At 40.7% G+C, this 17,553-nt stretch overlaps 1 protein-coding gene across 1 annotated transcript; it reads right to left on the bottom strand.

The window, feature by feature from the left end:
* Positions 1 to 14,425: 14,425 nt before the first annotated feature.
* On the bottom strand, positions 14,426 to 16,732 carry LOC125188910 (protein trichome birefringence-like). The gene is made up of 5 exons (XM_048086009.1): positions 15,957 to 16,732; positions 15,598 to 15,790; positions 15,331 to 15,524; positions 15,090 to 15,248; positions 14,426 to 15,003 (listed from the first exon to the last, which is right to left on the bottom strand). The coding sequence occupies exons 1-5, from the start codon at positions 16,571 to 16,573 to the stop codon at positions 14,646 to 14,648; spliced, it is 1,521 nt and encodes a 506-aa protein (XP_047941966.1). The 5' UTR covers positions 16,574 to 16,732; the 3' UTR covers positions 14,426 to 14,645.
* Between the last annotated feature and the right edge of the window lie 821 nt (positions 16,733 to 17,553).

Genomic DNA, 17,553 nt, shown 5'->3' with positions numbered 1-17,553 from the left:
GGATGTCATCAGGCTGGTGGAGAACAGAGCGTAGACTTCTTTCGCCTTCTCGACGCTTCCTAATTTTTGCGTCAATTCTGCCAACAGAACCGCGTCGTACACCACCGGCTGCGAACTTCTAGTGGCCTGAGTTGGATCCATTGCTGTAAATCTGAAATCAAAAAGAAAACTTGGTCGAATTTGGTTAGGGTTTGTGTTTCTTGAGAGAGAAACAAGGTAGAGAGAATGAAGAGAAAATGCAGTTTCATCGATTGGGATTATTGGAGAGAGAAATGCCGGTTAGCCTTTTCTGGTGAAAAGATGGTGCGGTTGCAGGCATGATGTAAGCAACCGTACACCTCCCATAAATATCGGCCAATTTGAAATTCAAATTATCTCCATCCCTCCTTGACTTCCTTCTCCAGGCTCTTCTTCCCTAGCTGATTTCCCTGACCATGACATTATACTTAAAAAAAATGAAGACGCCAGACTCCTAGGTCAAGGTTAGAATATAAGGCATCGGTTTTTCTATGGAGTCTGGTGCTTCGAAAATATTTTTGGAAGATTTAAATTTTATATATATTTTTTTGGATTTTCCTATGTTTTAAACGTAATTAAACTATTTACACACTCCGTTCGAGTATTCCCGAGATCCCCTGGTTCAGTGTATATATTTAAAATGTCAACCAATTTACCTGACCCAAGAATTCATCGAGAATATCTCCTTGTCTGACTAGGTGATATTAGGGAGTGCGCGTAGTGGCACTTCCTCCACTACACACAACTCAGAATTATCCCGATAGACTTTCACTCTATGACCATTAACAAGAAAAGGGACAGAGTTAGAGGCACTTCCCTGGATCTCTACTGCTCCATTTGCGCGGAGGCCGACGATGGTATATGGACCGATCCACTTAGACTTCAACTTCCCTGGCATCAGCTTGAGCCGGGATTGGAAAAGGAGCACCTTCTGTCCCACATGGAGTTCCTTGACCCGGAGATTCTTGTCATGCCATAACTTTGTTTTTTCTTTATACCACATAGCAGACTCATAAGACTCCAGCCTCAATTCCTCCAGTTCTTGTAACTGCAACTTCCTTTCTTCTTCACAAGCTGAAGGCTTCATACTCATCTCCTTGACTGCCCAGTACGCCTTGTGCTCTATACCCACGGGCAAGTGACACGTCTTGCCAAACACCAGCCTATAAGGCGACATTCCGATAGGCGTCTTGAAAGCAGTTCTATAGGCCCATAATGCATCACCGAGCCTCTTACTCCAGTCTTTCCTTGACGGATTAACTGTCTTTTCCAATATTGCCTTGATCTCGCGATTAGAAATTTCTGCTTGACCGTTAGATTGAGGGTGGTACGGGGTAGATACCCTATGGTGAATACCATATTTCTTCATCAGAGCCTCGATGGTACGATTACAGAAATGTGTTCCTTGGTCTGAGACGATGGCTCGAGGAACTCCGTATCTGTTGAAGATATTGGCCTTCAGAAATTTTGCCACCTCCTTCGATTCACATGTCGTGGTGGCCTTAGCTTCTATCCATTTAGACACATAGTCTACTGCAACCAATATATATGCGTTCCCACAGGATGATGGAAACGGTCCCATGAAGTCCATTCCCCACACGTCGAAAATTTCGCAGACAATCACCGGGACCTGGGGCATCTCGTCCCTCCTTGAAATTCCTCCTGTCTGTTGGCACCTCTCGCAACACTGACAAAACTCGAACGCATCTTTGTTAAGCGTTGGCCAGTAGAAACCGATGTCCAATACTTTCCTTGGTGTCTTCCTTGGTCTAAAGTGACCTCCACATGCCAAGGTGTGGCAATGAATTAACACATCTCTTTGTTCCCATTCGGGAATGCAGCGTCTATTCATTTGATCCGAACACATCTTCCATAAGTAAGGATCGTCCCAAAATTAATATTTGGCTTCGCTTTTAATTTTCATTTTCTGGGCCCGGGAAACTTCGTCTGAACTTGGCACCTCTCCCGTGACCAAGTAATTCGCTAAGTCAACAAACCATGGTTCTGCGTTAAGTGTTCGCTTCCCCTTGTCGGATTCTCCTAGACCGGTTAATGCCAAAACTGCCTCCCAACTGATCCGTCTAGGAAAATCCCCTAGATAATACAAATGCTCTTCAGGAAAAGCATCGGGTATGGCCTCTTTCGTTTCCCCTTGAAAGATTTTGCTCAAGTGATCGGCTACTCTATTCTCCGTTCCTCTTTTGTCTCACACTTCCCAATCAAACTCCTGCAAAAGCAACACCCAACGGATTAACCTCGGCTTAGACTCTTTCTTAGCCAGTAAGTACTTTATTGCTGCGTGATCTGTGAAGACTATAACCCTCGACCCAAGAAGATAAGGTCGAAATTTTTCGAACGAGTACACGACAGCCAACATTTCCTTCTCCGTGGTATCATAGTTCTTCTGAGCTTGATTTAGAGTCTTGTATGCATAGAAGATCACATAAATTTTTCCGTCTATCTTCTGCCCTAGGACAGCTCCCACAGCGAAATCACTCGCATCGCACATTATCTCAAAAGGGTGATTCCAATCTGGCGCCCTGATTATTGGTGCGGACACGAGTCTTTCCTTAAGCAACTGAAAGGCTTTCTTGCATTCTTCGTCAAAGATGAATTCCACATCGTTATGCAACAAATGAGTGAGCGGTTGCGCGATTTTCGCGAAATCCTTGATAAACCTCCTATAAAATCCCGCGTGACCCAGGAAGCCTCTAACTTCTTTTTGGTTCGTGGGGTAAGGTAACTTTGATATCACTTATACCTTTGTCTTGTCCACCTGTATTCCTCTTTCAGAAACCACATGACCCAGGACAATACCTTCAGTCACCATAAAGTGGCATTTTTCGAAGTTCAAAACTAGGTGCTTCTCTTGGCATCTTTTTAATACTAGGTCAAGGCTAGCCAAACAGGTATCGAATGAATCTCCGTATACGGTAAAATCATCCATGAATATCTCAATGAATACTTCAAGCAAATCCGAAAAAATACTCATCATACACCGCTGGAACGTTCCTGGTGCGTTACACAATCCAAACGGCATTCTTCGGTATGCATACGTACCAAAAGGGCACGTGAACGTGGTTTTCCCTTGGTCCTCTGGGTTAACATATATCTGGAAATAGCCACTGTGTCCATCAAGGAAGCAAAAATACTGTTTGCCAGCCAATCTTTCTAACATCTGATCAATGAAGGGTAGAGGGAAGTGATCCTTCTTTGTGGCCTCATTCAGCTTCCTGTAGTCGATGCACATCCTCCACCCCGTCACCAGCCTAGTGGGCACCAATTCGTTCTTATCATTCTTGACAACCTGTATTCCAGACTTTTTGGGCACCATATGGACAGGACTGACCCACTCACTGTCCGGAATGGAGTAGATGATCCCTAGAGGGAGAAATTTCAACACCTCCTTCAGAACTTCCTCTCGCATATTCGGATTCAGTTTCCGTTGTGCGTCTCGGTGAGCCTTCACACCTTCTTCTAAACGGATGTGGTGCATGCAGAGATCAGGACTGATTCCTACTAAATCAGAGAGGGTCCACCCTATTGCTTTCTTGTTCCGCCTGATCACTTCCAACAGTTCCTTCTCCTGCTCCTCAGTCAAGTTACTATTGACTATCACTGGGAATGCCTCATCCTCCTCCAAGTATCTTCAGTTCCTTCCTTGTGTTATTCGTTTCCTGGGGAATGCCTCAACATCCAATGGCCTTTTCATTCCCTCATCTATGCTAAATGTATATTTTTCCCCATTATAATCCGAAGCAAATTGTTCCATCGAAGACATCGATAATGGTCTTAGCAGTGCGCAAGAATGGTCTCCCTAAAAGCACGCCACTAGACTCAGCATACTCATTATCATTCATTTTGATAACATAGAAATCAGCAGGATATAGAAAATCATGCACCTTGACTATGACATTTTCTAACACACCTTCAGGACAGATGCAAGTTCTATCTGCTAACTGGATTACCACCTTGGTGGCGACCATCCTAACCCCTGTCAGTTTCTTGTAGATCGAAAGCGGTAAAACATTTATAGACGCCCCTAGATCCCACATAGCATGCTCGACTCTGATATCTCCTAGAGAAATGGGTAATGTGAACATACCTGGGTCTGTGCATTTCGAGGGCATCCTTCTCTTTTGTATCACAGCAGACACGTTCTCCCCGATCACAATTTTCCCGTCTGGCTTGGTCTTCCCTGCTATGAATTCCTTGATGAACTTGCTAAAGACAGGCATCTTCAGGGCTTGCAAGAAGGGCAAGTTGATTTCCAACTTGCTAAAAATCTCCATGAGGTCCTCAGTATCATCCTTCTTTTTCTTTATTTCCCCTCGGTATGGGAACGGCTTTGCTCGCTTCACCGCATTTGTGGAACTCCCATCCGGGGTTTCGCCAACTTCCCTACTTCCTTCCTTACTTACTAACTCAGGCTCTGGATCTAGGAAAAATGGATCAGCTATTCGAGGTAATGATCCCCCTAAATCTCCTTTCTGGAGGTCATCCTGAACATGAATTTTTCTTGGTCTATGGCTATCTCCTAGAAGCACCTGACTCTCCTTCCCTTTACTTGCCTGTGTGGGCACTTCTTCGTCGATCTCCAGTGTCGGTCCTTCATAGCCCCTCCCGGATCTCAAGGTAATATGACTAATGTTTGCTCGGTCGGGTGGCTTGACCGTGGCAGGAAGTTTTCCTTCAGTCCCCCGCATCTCATTCAAAGAAATTGCGATCTGGGACAGCTGTTTTGCCATCATGTCCATGGCGGCTTTGTACTCCGACTGAGCGTCTTGCAGTTTGTGCACCACGTCGTTGTTGGAATGTAAGTTATTCTGCATGAACTGCTGTGAATTCACTAGGTCATGGACCATGTCATCCAAACTCCTTTGTGGCCTGGAGTTGAATTGATTAGAATTTGATCCTTGACCTTGGTTCTGTCCTTGGGTTTGTCGATAGTTCCCCTGATTTCCTTGGTGGTCATTGTACTGGCTGCTAGACCCTTGATTCCCTTGATGATTTGGTTGGGAATTCTGATAGTTCCCTTGGTTATTCCTCTGGTGAGGTGGCACATAGGAGCTCCCTGAATTGTTCTGATTCCTGTTTCCCCAATTAGTATGGTCCTGATTCATGTACCCCAGTTGCAGTTGCCCCTCTTGATTTCTCCCTGACCAGTTGGACTGCCTCTCTGGAGGGTGTGCATAATTTGTGAGCTGCAGTGGGGGCGGCTGACTTTGATCATTGTCAGTCCATCTAAAATTGGGGTGAGTCCTCCATGGGGCTTCCTTTTATCTTCATTGGTTCCAACTTCCATCCGGATTCCAGCTTCCCATTGAATTTGCCTGGGCCTGGTATTCCCCTTCACAAGGTTGACTGTAATAAGGTTGAAGTTGTCTTTCCTCTCCGGACCAGGGGGTTTCTCATTTTCCGATGGAGCATGAGGGTTGTACTTCTCAATAGCATTCAACAGTGCTTTCTCCAATTTATCTATCTTGTCCTCCACTTTATTGCCATCTTGCTCTGTCACTGCATTGGCCGATCCCCTCCTCAAAATGCTCCGCGGGTTATAATAGGCCTTCTTTGCCTCGATCAATCTTCCTAAAGTTTCTCTGGCTTCACTTGCTTTATTCTTGGTAAAGTTTCCCCCGCTCAAGGAATTCATCAAGTCCTTTGACTCAGAGTTTGCACCTTCGTAAAATAGATAGTAAGTCTTTGCCTCGATCATCCTGTTGTTCGGACAAGCATCCAACAGTCCCTTGAACCGGGACCAATAAGAGCTCAGAGACTCATCATATTCTTGCTTGCACTCCTGGATCTCCTTCTTCAAGGCGTTTGTCTTGTTGGACGGGAAAAAATAGTCCAAGAACTCCAGCTTGAAGTCCTTCCATGTGTTGATCGAGTCTGGTGGGAGCCTCAACAGCCAAGTATTAGCCTCCCCCTTGAGGGCAAATGGGACTGCACGCAAACGGTAGTCCTCCTCAGTCGCCTCGTTGGGCCTCTTTTGAATGCTGCACATCTTACTAAACTTGTTTAGGAATTCGTAAGGACATTCGTTCCTTCGTCCAGAGAATGTGGGCAAAACCCCCAGCACATTTGTCTTGATATCGATAGACCTCCGGCGCGGGTTTGAGACTATGGCATGGGCGGGCTCACCGTCTAGATGCGCGGTGAGTGAACCTATCTCCGGATCGGGATCCACTAAATGTGCCATATTCGCGTCTTCCTCTTCCTCAGTCTCGGAATGCTCTGTTTCTGTGGACGACTTCGGGTCCTCTTCTCCTGACGAGTTCCACTCCTTCTCACTTTCTGATTTGAACGAAAACGGGTCTACTATCCTTAACCCTGATCTGGTAGTGACGGTGGACGTAGACTCCTTGACTTGCCACTTGTATCGGGCGTTTTCTGACCCAGATGAACTAGCCCAACTTCCAGGATGGAAGCCCGTGTTCATAAAGTGTCAAGAAAAAAAAAATAACAAAAATTAAACTATTTACACCAAATCCTCAAACACATAAACAATTAACGCCATCCATCCCCGACAACGGCGCCATTTGAAGCTTGGGAATTTTCTTCTTGTTTAGAGACTGCATGCACAGAAAGGAATAACAAGTTTCCTAGGTCCAGCGAATCCACTAGATCACAGGGTCAAGGAACTCACGGAACGTTGGAAGATCTCGGTCGTTGGACACACAGAATATCGCTTCAAAACCCTCAACCACGTATACTAAAATTAGCACGGGGAAGTAGGGATCGATCCCATAGAGATGAATGCGCAATTAAACATGCTCAAGGATTCGGGACTATTTTTTGGGTTGACTGCTGCCACGCATTTTTTGGGTTGAGGAGATTAAACTAAACTTGGAGTGAAATCTGCTACGCTAACTTGCTAGATCTAGGCTGAAACAGAAATCATGCATATAACTGGAAAAATAAGACAGTCACTAGATCTAAGAAACTATTTTCTAAATTACCTAGACCTAGGAAATGAACTGACGGTGGGGACCATTTGCTTGAAAAGGTAAAGTACGGATGAAAAGCTGAAAAACAACTAACTAAAGTACCAACTAACAGCGACATCATCTTCTCCAATCAATTTACATAAAAATTTCAGTAGAACCAGAGATGGAACGTGAATCGGAAACGAAGCAGACTGAATTTAAAGCAATTAAACGAAGAACAATTTAAAACTAAGCAGATCTGCGACTACTAGACGAAGTAAAATGAAAACAGAGCAAAAAGTTCGAAATCCATGCACAACTTGATTCCCCTGTTCAGATACAACTTCGGATGCTAAATCCACTCCGGATCCAAGCATCCGACACAAACTCCGACCAAAGTATACCCATAGCTACAGATTCGCCAAACAACCACCGATCGACAACAACAATTCAGATCCACAACCTATTTCCCAGATCAAGCACAGAATTATCCAAAACAGAGAATAACATTCAACTGCCGAAATAAAACCTCAAACAAAAAACTCAGAATCAACGTAAATCAACACAAAATAAACACCATCATGACATAAACCAAATGCATCGATAACGGTAATAGCAAACAACCAAATCGACTTCCAAAACGATGAAGTTCGACGGAATAAAGGTGCGAAAAGCTGAATGTAAACAGATTGTTTCTTCGCCCTCCGTGAGGACGGTGTTACCACTGACTTTCGCCGAAGATGAACCCCTAGAAACCCTTAACTACCCTAGAATTCCCATTTTTCCCAAGTGTGTGTGTGAGTGTGTGAGCTGAGAGCAAAATCATGTATATGTCGTGTGCTGCATGCTCCTTTATTTATAAGCGTTGAAGTGGGTCTAGCGAGGTATGAATAGTCTTTGTTGCCCTCAGCTATTGACTTCCTTCGTCTAGCCATTTTTTTCTCTTCAACTCTGCTCACTTTCCTTCATTTTCCTTCGCTAGTCCATTGCCTCCAGCTCTTCCTGGATCTAGCGTCTCCTTCACACACCTGGCTTAAAAACTGCGTTAGACCCATCAAAATAAAGTGTTTTTCACCACATAACCGATGCATGAAATTAGCCTTATCATAGAGTTAAAGAAGTTTGATTTGAAATCTGCAAGTCTACATGATAAGTAATGCTTGATGAGTCAATGACGACAGTTTAAGTTGTAAGATCTTATGCTTGGACTTACTTTGACATGCACTTGACTTGAAGTTCTAGGTGGATGAGTGATTGTTCTTGAGAGTGGGAAATTTTCATTGGAAATGTTGAGGGTTTAGTTTTTGTCATTCGCAGCTTGACTTGATTATTGTGATGAACATGTGGAATACTTTTATGAGTAAGCTTTGTTGAACTATTGTGCTTAAAAGTTAATCTAGCTCGGGACGAGCAAGAACTTAAGTTTGGGGGTATTTGATGCGAATCAAATGTTCCATATTTATTCTCCTATTTTTGAGCCTAATATGTGGAATGTGAGACGGAAAAGGAAGATGAATTCATATGGATTGGCTAATATTTTTAGTTCCTAATGTATTTTAAGATTAAAGAATTGTGAGTATGCCTAATGCTAAATTATCTATGCTAACTAATACTCTTATTCTTGATAGACTATTCATGCGAGAAAAGATAAAAAGGGAGATAGAATTGTAGCACTTGAACTATCGGCAGTTTTGGGTAGTTATTGGAGCAGTTTCACGCATGGAAAAGGAGAGAGGAATGACAGTTATGTGGGGAAGACTTGGGGAGTATTTACGCAAAAAAATAGCTAGAGATTGGGGGCTTTGGGTGACGGTTTGGACAGAGATTAGAGAGAAAAGAAGGAAGAAGAAGGGGGTAGGATCCGGCATCCAATCTTCATCATCTCGGAGACGGACTACCGCCGGCTATCGAGGAACACCATTAGTCTTACGGTTTTTCTTCTTTAGCATGTGTGGCTAGTTTGTCTTCATTGCTCCTAACACTAGTAGGATGAATTGATTGTAGAGATTTTATATTTAATCATTCGCTTTGGTTTTCGTCTATGGTTTGCATTTTATATATGCTATGTTTTGATGCATCTGCATCTAATGTAGTATATTATTTGCCTCTTTCTAATATCTCTTCAACTTGGAAATTGGATGATAACATAGATGAAAAACTTATGAATTTTACCTTGTTCAGAGAAAAATGCATAAGTGAATATTGATGGTAAAAAGTCTAAGATGTTGAATTAATACTTACTATGCTTCCGTGGGAGTTTAGTTTGATGAGAAGATGTTATGTTGTAAGTGTTCAGCTAACCATAATTTTTATTGGTTTTGAGAAGTTAGTCTAGTATTTATTGCGCTTCCACGGAAATAATAGTCTAGTGAGTAGGTACTTTTGCTATGTGTTCAGCTAGCACTAGTACTATAATTCTTTAAGTATGTTCAGTACTTTTAGAGTGTAAATTGATACATCGTTCTCAATAGCTTATGAACTTGAATATAAAATCAATACAATAGTATTCATCCGAATGTTGTTAGGAGCAATGTTCTTTATCTCTTGAGTTTCTCTATTTTCGTACTTTAGTTTTTTAAATTTAGTTTATAAATCTTGTCAAACCTTGTTAAATAATCATACGTCTCCCTGTGGTTCGACACTCTTTTACTACAGCTACATTTGTACTCTTGCAGAAAGGTTGTAATTTTAGAGCTTTTTGATATACTTGTTTGTTATTAGTTCAGTGATATAAAGCTCGAAAAATTTCACATCAGCAGTCAAGCTGACATACTCGGATTTTCTTGGTTTTAGAGAGTAATCTTGCATGGTTTTGATCACATTTCTTCTATTATCGGATATGATTATGATTACTTCTATATTATTTTGGTATTTGACCATTTTGTTAAGAATGTGTAGAAAAAGGTACAAAATATATGGATGTGCAGCAGCCTTGGTTTGAGACAATATTAACTGGAGATTTTGAAGTCCAATCAGCCCCTAATGCATATCAATCTCTTCGTCTTCGAAAGAGCTTCGCGTTGGTATCTCGCACGCCTCAATCGGAGTTTGGTAGAAGAAGTTATGGCCGTTATAAGAACACTGCGCGTTTCAAAAAATTCCACACGGCCGGGTGAATTAACCACCCGGCCGGGTACGGTTTTATGCGCGAAAACAATCAGAAAGTGGTCCAAAATGACCACCCGGCCGGGTGAATATTACTCTTTATAATTCCACCCGGCCGGGTACGCTATTTTGGCGTATTTTTATGCCAAAAACGCGATTTTTTATGGGGGATTAAAAGGAAGAACGCCTAGGTTTCATAATTCAACACTTACCGCCTCCAACACTCACACACACCCCCAAGAACACCTTTGAGAGAGGGAATTGAAGATTGAAGACTTCAATCGGAAGATTGAAGTTGCCATTCCATAGATTCATTCTCACAGGAGTATCTTAATCTTTTCTCCATGTATTTCTTAGAATCTTTTGTTTTGAACATGGTTTTTATGAAGAACATGAGTAGCTAAACATTTCTTGTAGAATTCTTGGTGATGATGCATTGATTCCATGGTTTTTATCTAATTAATTTTGTTCTTACCTTGCTCTTGTAGTTATTTAATTATTCTTGAGTTTATTCCTTTCAATTGCTTGATCACCACTTGATTGTGTAGGATTAATTAGATTAATCGGGAGATGAACTAATTAATCTGGAAATAAGAATAATTCACACATTAATGCAATAAAACTCGGGAGAATTGAGGTTTTGAGTGAGGTCTTTGACCTAATCGAGCTTTTGGGAGTTAGGAGTTTTAGGATTAGAAGGGGACTTCAATCCTAGCACCTAATCTGCAGGTTTCTCACATTGGGAGGGGGTTTAATCTATAATTGTGGTCGACTTAGTAATTCTAGAGACACCAAAAGGTAAGGCAATTTGATTAGATAAGAGCTTGGAATTGTGCATCGGATCATTGAGTTCTACAATTTTCTCCATATTATCTTTTCAGTCCGTGTTTACTTGCTTTTACTTGTTTATTTGCTTACTATATGCTTTTATTAGTGTTAGAAAACAACCAAACCTTTCCTGATTCTCTAGATAGTAGTCAACATTTGTTCGTGGTAGTTAAGTTGATACAAATTTGTCTTTATGGGATACGATACTCTTGCTTGCTAATTGCTACACTGTCCCCATACACTTACGGGTACTACTTGTGTTAAAATAAGTCGAGTCACAAGCCCTGTAATACAAAACGAGGAGCAGAGTGACCCTGTCCAACCGTCAACCCCTTCCTCGAATCCTGAGGTAAACAGTTCAGATTTTGATGATATACTTTCAGAACCCACTAATCTTGATAGAGGCAGTAACGAAGAATGTGGAACTAGTGGAAGAAGTGGAGATACGAGAGAACCGTTTGAGTTGCCTACCAGGAGAATGAGAGGAATTCCACCTAAAAGATACTTGCCAGACTGGAAGGGAAGGAAAACGAAATATGGAGTGTCAAACATTGCCCAAGGCCATCTTTCTGAAATAGCACGGGCCTTCGAAGCTGCCCTATATGAGGAGGAAGAAATCCCATAATCATTTGAAGAGGCAAGAAAGCACAAACATAGGAGAGAAGCCATGAAAAAAGGAGATAGATGCCCTGGTCCAAAATGGCACATGAGAGAAATGCACATTGCCTAAAGAGAAGAAGCCAGTTGGATGTCGATGGATATTCACCATAAAAAGAAGAGCAGATGGTTCAATCGAGAGATACAAGGCGAGACTTGTGGCAAAAGGATACACCCAGGTATACGAAGTAGATTATGAAGAAACTTTTTCTCCAGTTGCGAAAATGGATACAGTGCGAGCCCTACTGTCTGTGGCAGTATGCAAAGACTGGCCCCTACATCAGTTCGATGTTACTAATGCCTTCCTCCATGGAGAGTTAGAGCAAAACAAGGAGGTGTATATGGAAGTTCCACCAGGATTCTCTGAAGAATTTAGAGGAGGAGAAGTCTGCCGACTACGAAAAACTTTGTATGGTTTGAAGCAATCTCCACGGATCTGGTTCAGAAGGTTCTACCAAGCAATGTTCAAACATGGATTCAAGCAAAGCCAGTCCGACCACACACTCTTAACAAAAAGGAGAGGTGACAAGGTAACATGTTTGATTATTTATGTTGATGACATGATCATTACTAGAGATGATGTAGAAGAAATCCAGAGTCTGAAGGAAAACTTATTTAGAGAATTCGAGATGAAAGATCTAGGAGCACTGAAATATTTCTTGGGGATAGAAGTGTTGAGATTTAGACACGGAATATTCCTTAGACAGAAAAAGTACGTCCTAGACCTGCTGGCAGAAACGGGTCTTCTCGAATGCAAACCCGCAGACACTCCAATGATTCCCAACCATGGCTTAAAGATGGAAGAAGGGGCCGATTTTGCAGATAGGGAAAGATATCAACGACTTGTCGGAAAACTCATCTATCTCTCACATACCAGACCAGATATCTCGTACGTTGTTGGCATTGTGAGTCAGTTTATGCACCGACCTCAAGCCAATCACATGGAGGCTGCATTAAGGATCGTGCGATATCTGAAAGAGACAGTAGGCTATGGAGTGTTTCTAGCTAAGAGAGATGACTTAGAGATTGAAGGATACACTGATGCTGACCGGGCAAGCAATCCAGTAGATAGAAAATCCACAGGAGGATACTCTATCTTCATCGGGGGAAACTTGGTTACTTGGAGAAGTAATAAACAGAATGTTGTAGTTCTATCTAGTGCCGAGGCCGAGTTTCGAGAAATGAAAAGTGGACTCATGAAAATCCTATGGCTAAGGAGATTGCTCACAGAAATTGGCTTCCCACCTACTCGGAAGAGTCAACTGTTCTGTGACAACAAGGCGGCCATTAGTATCTCAGAAAATCCAGTACAACATGACAGGACGAAGCACATGGAAGTTGATCGGCACTTCATCAAAGAAAAACTAGAAGGAGACATTATTGAATTCCCATTTGTCCGTTCTAAAGACCAACTTGCAGACATATTGACCAAACCAGTTCACCCAAAGGCCTTCAAAGAGATATTGGGCAAGTTAAGCATCGGAGATACAGTTGCTCAACTTGAGGGGTGTGTCAAAGCATAATAAAAGGAGAGAAGATTGGAGAATAATTGTGAAGAATAAATTGATTGACTAGGATTGGTACAATTACATATTGTCCTAGAATAGATTGATTACAAAATAATTGTGTTTCCATAGATAAGAAATATTCACACCTATAAATGAAAAATATATTAAAGAAATAAAAAAAAAAAAGTCTTCTACCTATGCCTTACTCTTAAGAATCTCGCCTCTCTCGATTACCATCGTTAAGATCACTATCATTTTTCAGTATTCACGCATGCCATGCCCATCGTCATTTCTCGTGTGTATATGTTTTTTTTTCAATACATTTTAAAATGGGTTTTTGGCTTTTTAAACCAAAACCTTTCCCTGAATTCCGGTTTTTTTCCCATGAACTATGAGATTTGTTTTTAAAACCAAGAACTTTCATTTCGTTAGGATTTTCCCCCAGCGGGTCAACGACGAAACCCGGGTTGTCTACATGTCAATTTTAATCCTATTTGACAAAATTGATTGCTTGAATCCTATTTGGCACAATAATACATACAATCACAATTATTACATAACAAATGACAACTTTTGAATAAACAAAACACAACTTTAACATTTGAATTATGCTATTTGGGTCGGAAATGTGCTATTCATGTCGGGTTGGGAAAATCCTAACGAAATGAAAGTTCGTGGTTTTAAAAACAAATCTCATAGTTCATGGAAAAACCGGAATTCGGGGAAAGATTTTGATTTAAAAAGCCAAAAACCCATTTAAAATTTTGATGAAAATATCAAGTTTTCAATCAAGTGATTTTATAATATTTATGTCAGGATATGCTCACTATATACTCAAAGTAGAGTAAGAAGTCTGATTCTAACTCTTCCATCCTCGTTGTTCAAACAGACTCATTAAATAGAATCAAATTCTATTACGTTAAATAAGGTGCTTAGTTCACTTGAAAGTACGGTTATTCTGACTAAACATATCTTTACTTATCTTGCAAACATAGAAGAGCATTTCTCAAGTTGAACTGAATCTAAAAATGACTCCTTCGGTTCTAATTTGAGTATATATAACCTCATCAATTACTTAATAATTTTATTCATAAACACGTAAAGCATGAAAAGGTGTCATCTTTAACAAGCTGCACTATTTAAATAAATAATCGAAATCGAATAAAATAGAGTCAAAAGTAATTATAATGAAATAAATCTTGTTTCGGTTAAGAGGTTCACCACATCTTAATCCAACAGAGTTATAAATGTAGAGATGGATTATTTTATGTTTAAGGTTGATGCCCTCTTTAGAAAAATTTTGATCCCCACACAAACAACATCATTAAGATTCACACATTTATCCAGCCATGTGTTGCTACACAAAACTCCTGCATCACATAACTAAATTTCCCTCTCTCTCTCTATACTTATCATTATTCATGTACACAGTATATCTTGGATCTTTAACGTATTTACCTATAATTTTCAAGTAAAAACAATAAAAGCTCTAATGCACAACAGTTGTTTGTGTAGCATCACCACTAACATTACACATATATAGAATACACAATGAAACACTACTTAAAATAAAGGATCACGTGTGAAATCAAGTCTATACCTATGCTGCTCTCTTGTGTGATTGCTGCTTCTTGTTCAGCTTCACCAGCAGCTCCGCATACAGGATCTCGTTCCAGGCATCGGGCACTCCCGGGAGGCACCAATGGCTGCAATCCTGGAAGGTCAGAGGCGACCGTCTCTCCTCCTCCGTGTACTGCAGCTTCCTATATATCGACGGGTGCCCATCCTTTCGATAATCTGTCAATTTCGTAACGTTCATGTAACCAACCGGCGTTTTCATCCCTCCAAAAACGCTCTCAAGAACACTCATCTTGTCCGGATACGGTGTGAGATAAGAATCATTCTTGATTGGCTCTGTTTCATTGTCACATGCTCCCCCTGAATTCCACTGCCCTCCACTGAAAAATTATGTTCATTTCTTATCATATCATGTTTTCATCATGATCAAATTCAGTCTAATTTCGAGACTGTGAAGGGATTTTACCTGAAATGAGAGGCTGAGTAGCCTCTGAAGAATACGAGGGACTTTCTTGGATCGACATTGGCATCGACCCATCTGCCCCACGTCGTTATAGCTCTGCGAAAAGCCTCAAGTACATTCAACTCACTATACACATGACTACCTTCTTGATAGTAGTCCTGCCTGAAAAATGCAACATTGTTCTTCACAAACAAAATCTCAATGACACAAACTCAACGCCGATTCTTTTTTTTTATATATATACCCTTTTGAGGTCTTGTCATGAGTCCACCAGTGACCAGTGTTGAACAAGAGCACATCTGCATCTTTGTACTTATCAGCAAAGCTGCTGACCAGATCGAGTCGAAGCGTTTCCTTCTTCGTCCCATTCCTTTCAGTGAATTCCCATTCTCGAACCAAGAAAGGAGCCGCGAAGAACTCCACCGTGCAGTTGTATGCCTTCAACCATTGAATAACCAAGTTAGTATATAAACTCAAAGCATGATTTAGTTGAAAAGGGGATTTCACTTACTTCAAATTGAAACGAATAAGAAGCTTCGCTTCGAAAATGTTGCCTCCCTGAAACTTCATACACCTTTTTTTTATCTTTGACAGAGCTTTTCAGAATACAAATGAGTGATTCCCACATATTCCTATTTAGAGAATCACCAACAAAAACCAGGCGTTTCCCTCTCAGCATTTCCAACATATGGCTTCCATTCAACCTGAACAATTTCCACCTCTATCAATATTTCCGGCATTTAACATAATGCAAATGAAATTGAGTGCTAGAAATCAGATTACAATACCAACTTAACACACAAAAGTTGCATAAATTATCAATCTGATTGACTAATTAAGATGAAAATGCAATTATGAATGCACACAAACCTGGGCAAGTTGCAGGCTTTAGGCTTCCATCTATGCTTAAGGTAGGCATTATCAGGCCTGCCATTGAGGAAACAGTTGAACTGTTCATCAATCAAGGAGCAGGAACCAGGCTTATACAGTGGATAAGACTCATCTCTCACCCAATTTCCATCAAACAGATCACACTCCGAGAGTTGATCGAGCAGCTTCGAATAAATAACTTGTGATCGAGTAACATTCTTCACCAGAGAAGCCGAATTCACAACTGTGCTCTGATTCCTCTTCAGAGATTCACCTCCGATTAGAGTGTGATTTCGATCACGCTTCAATTGAGTCTGATTAGCGATTGGTTGATGAGAAATCTCTGCATTGGCAGTGGAATTGGATGAAGAGTTGGGGAAGTAATAGAAGACGATTGAGGAGAAATGCGAAGTGTGAGAATCGTGGGAAGAGATTGGAGAGGAGGAGTTGGTGAGGGCGATGGCGTCAGGGAAGGAGGAGGGGGTGAAGAGGAGGAAGATGGTGAAGGCTATGGAGATGAAAATGAGGGCGTATGCGAAGGAGAGGGTTTTAGTGGTTTTGAAGAGAGAGAGGAGAGTTCCGGCGTTGAGGGGCGCGTACTTCGCTATATCCGCCATTGTACGAAGGAGAAACCGTTTCGAGAGAGGAGAGAGAATAAGTGGAGTGTTGAAAGTTTGTTAGTAGCGTGGAGGAAGTAGTTACTTTTGAGTTTTGTGTAATAGAGAGAGGGAGAGTGCCAAGTGTTTCACACCAAAGATGTGTGTTGAGACTTTAAAGTGAAAAGGTGGAATGAATTTCATGGTTGTGTTGTGCAGTACTGTGTGTATATATAGAGGTGTATCATATGATATAATCGAGTATGTATTCTGCAATGTGTGCAAATCAGTATTCAGTTCGTCACGGGCATGATAGGCAAATGAAATCTCTGTGAGAAAATAATTATTTTTCTCATTTTTACACAATTTTGTCAGGTGATATGTTAAAATCTTCGATTTTTCATGATTGACAAAAATAAATTTAGGATATGCACAAAATAAAGTAATTACTGCAATTAACCGTTACAAGGTTATTTAGTAAAATATTACTATCCCTCTTAAAAAAAACAATTTTTATTTTAGTCCATTTCTTAAAAATATAAACTTTCTATATTCAGAAGTAGACCTCGTATCTACTAATAATACTTTAATTACTTTTTCTCTTCTTCTTTCTTACATCACTCATTTTTCTCTTCATCTCTCTTACTTACCAATTCTTTTCTCTTATTTTATCAATTGTGCATTAAAACTCGTACTGTTCAAATGTTTTTATTTTTCAAATTCGAATGTATATATCAATTTTTTATTTTATAAATCAGGTTTAATCTTGTAATATCAGGTTTAATAATATACATCAGATTTTAATTGTATACATCTGATTTGGGTAGTTCTCAGGTTCAAGTTTGAAAATAGCACGTTGGATTTGTGATCGGATTTGAGAATTTTCTTAATAGGTCTAATTTGGATTGCATCATTATTAGATTGATCCAGAATTAAGATTCAACCTGCACGGTTTGTCATCCTTATATTTGATACGGATTATCACGAATGAATTGATAAAT

This window comes from Salvia hispanica, chromosome 5 (assembly GCF_023119035.1).
Source record: "Salvia hispanica cultivar TCC Black 2014 chromosome 5, UniMelb_Shisp_WGS_1.0, whole genome shotgun sequence".
Classification (NCBI taxonomy): Eukaryota; Viridiplantae; Streptophyta; class Magnoliopsida; order Lamiales; family Lamiaceae; genus Salvia; species Salvia hispanica.
The sequence above is the reverse complement of the archived record's forward strand: the minus strand, read 5'-3'. Positions and strand labels throughout refer to the sequence as shown.

What these genes read in the sequence shown, in the direction of transcription:
- LOC125188910 (XM_048086009.1), bottom strand. Translation starts at nt 16,573, where the DNA reads ATGGCGGATATAGCGAAGTACGCGCCCCTCAACGCCGGAACTCTCCTC. An exon ending in AAAGCCTGCAACTTGCCCAG is followed by an intron (nt 15,791 to 15,956) that starts GTTTGTGTGCAT and finishes GAAATTGTTCAG; the next exon opens with GTTGAATGGAAGCCATATGT. An exon ending in CATGACAAGACCTCAAAAGG is followed by an intron (nt 15,249 to 15,330) that starts GTATATATATAA and finishes TGCATTTTTCAG; the next exon opens with GCAGGACTACTATCAAGAAG.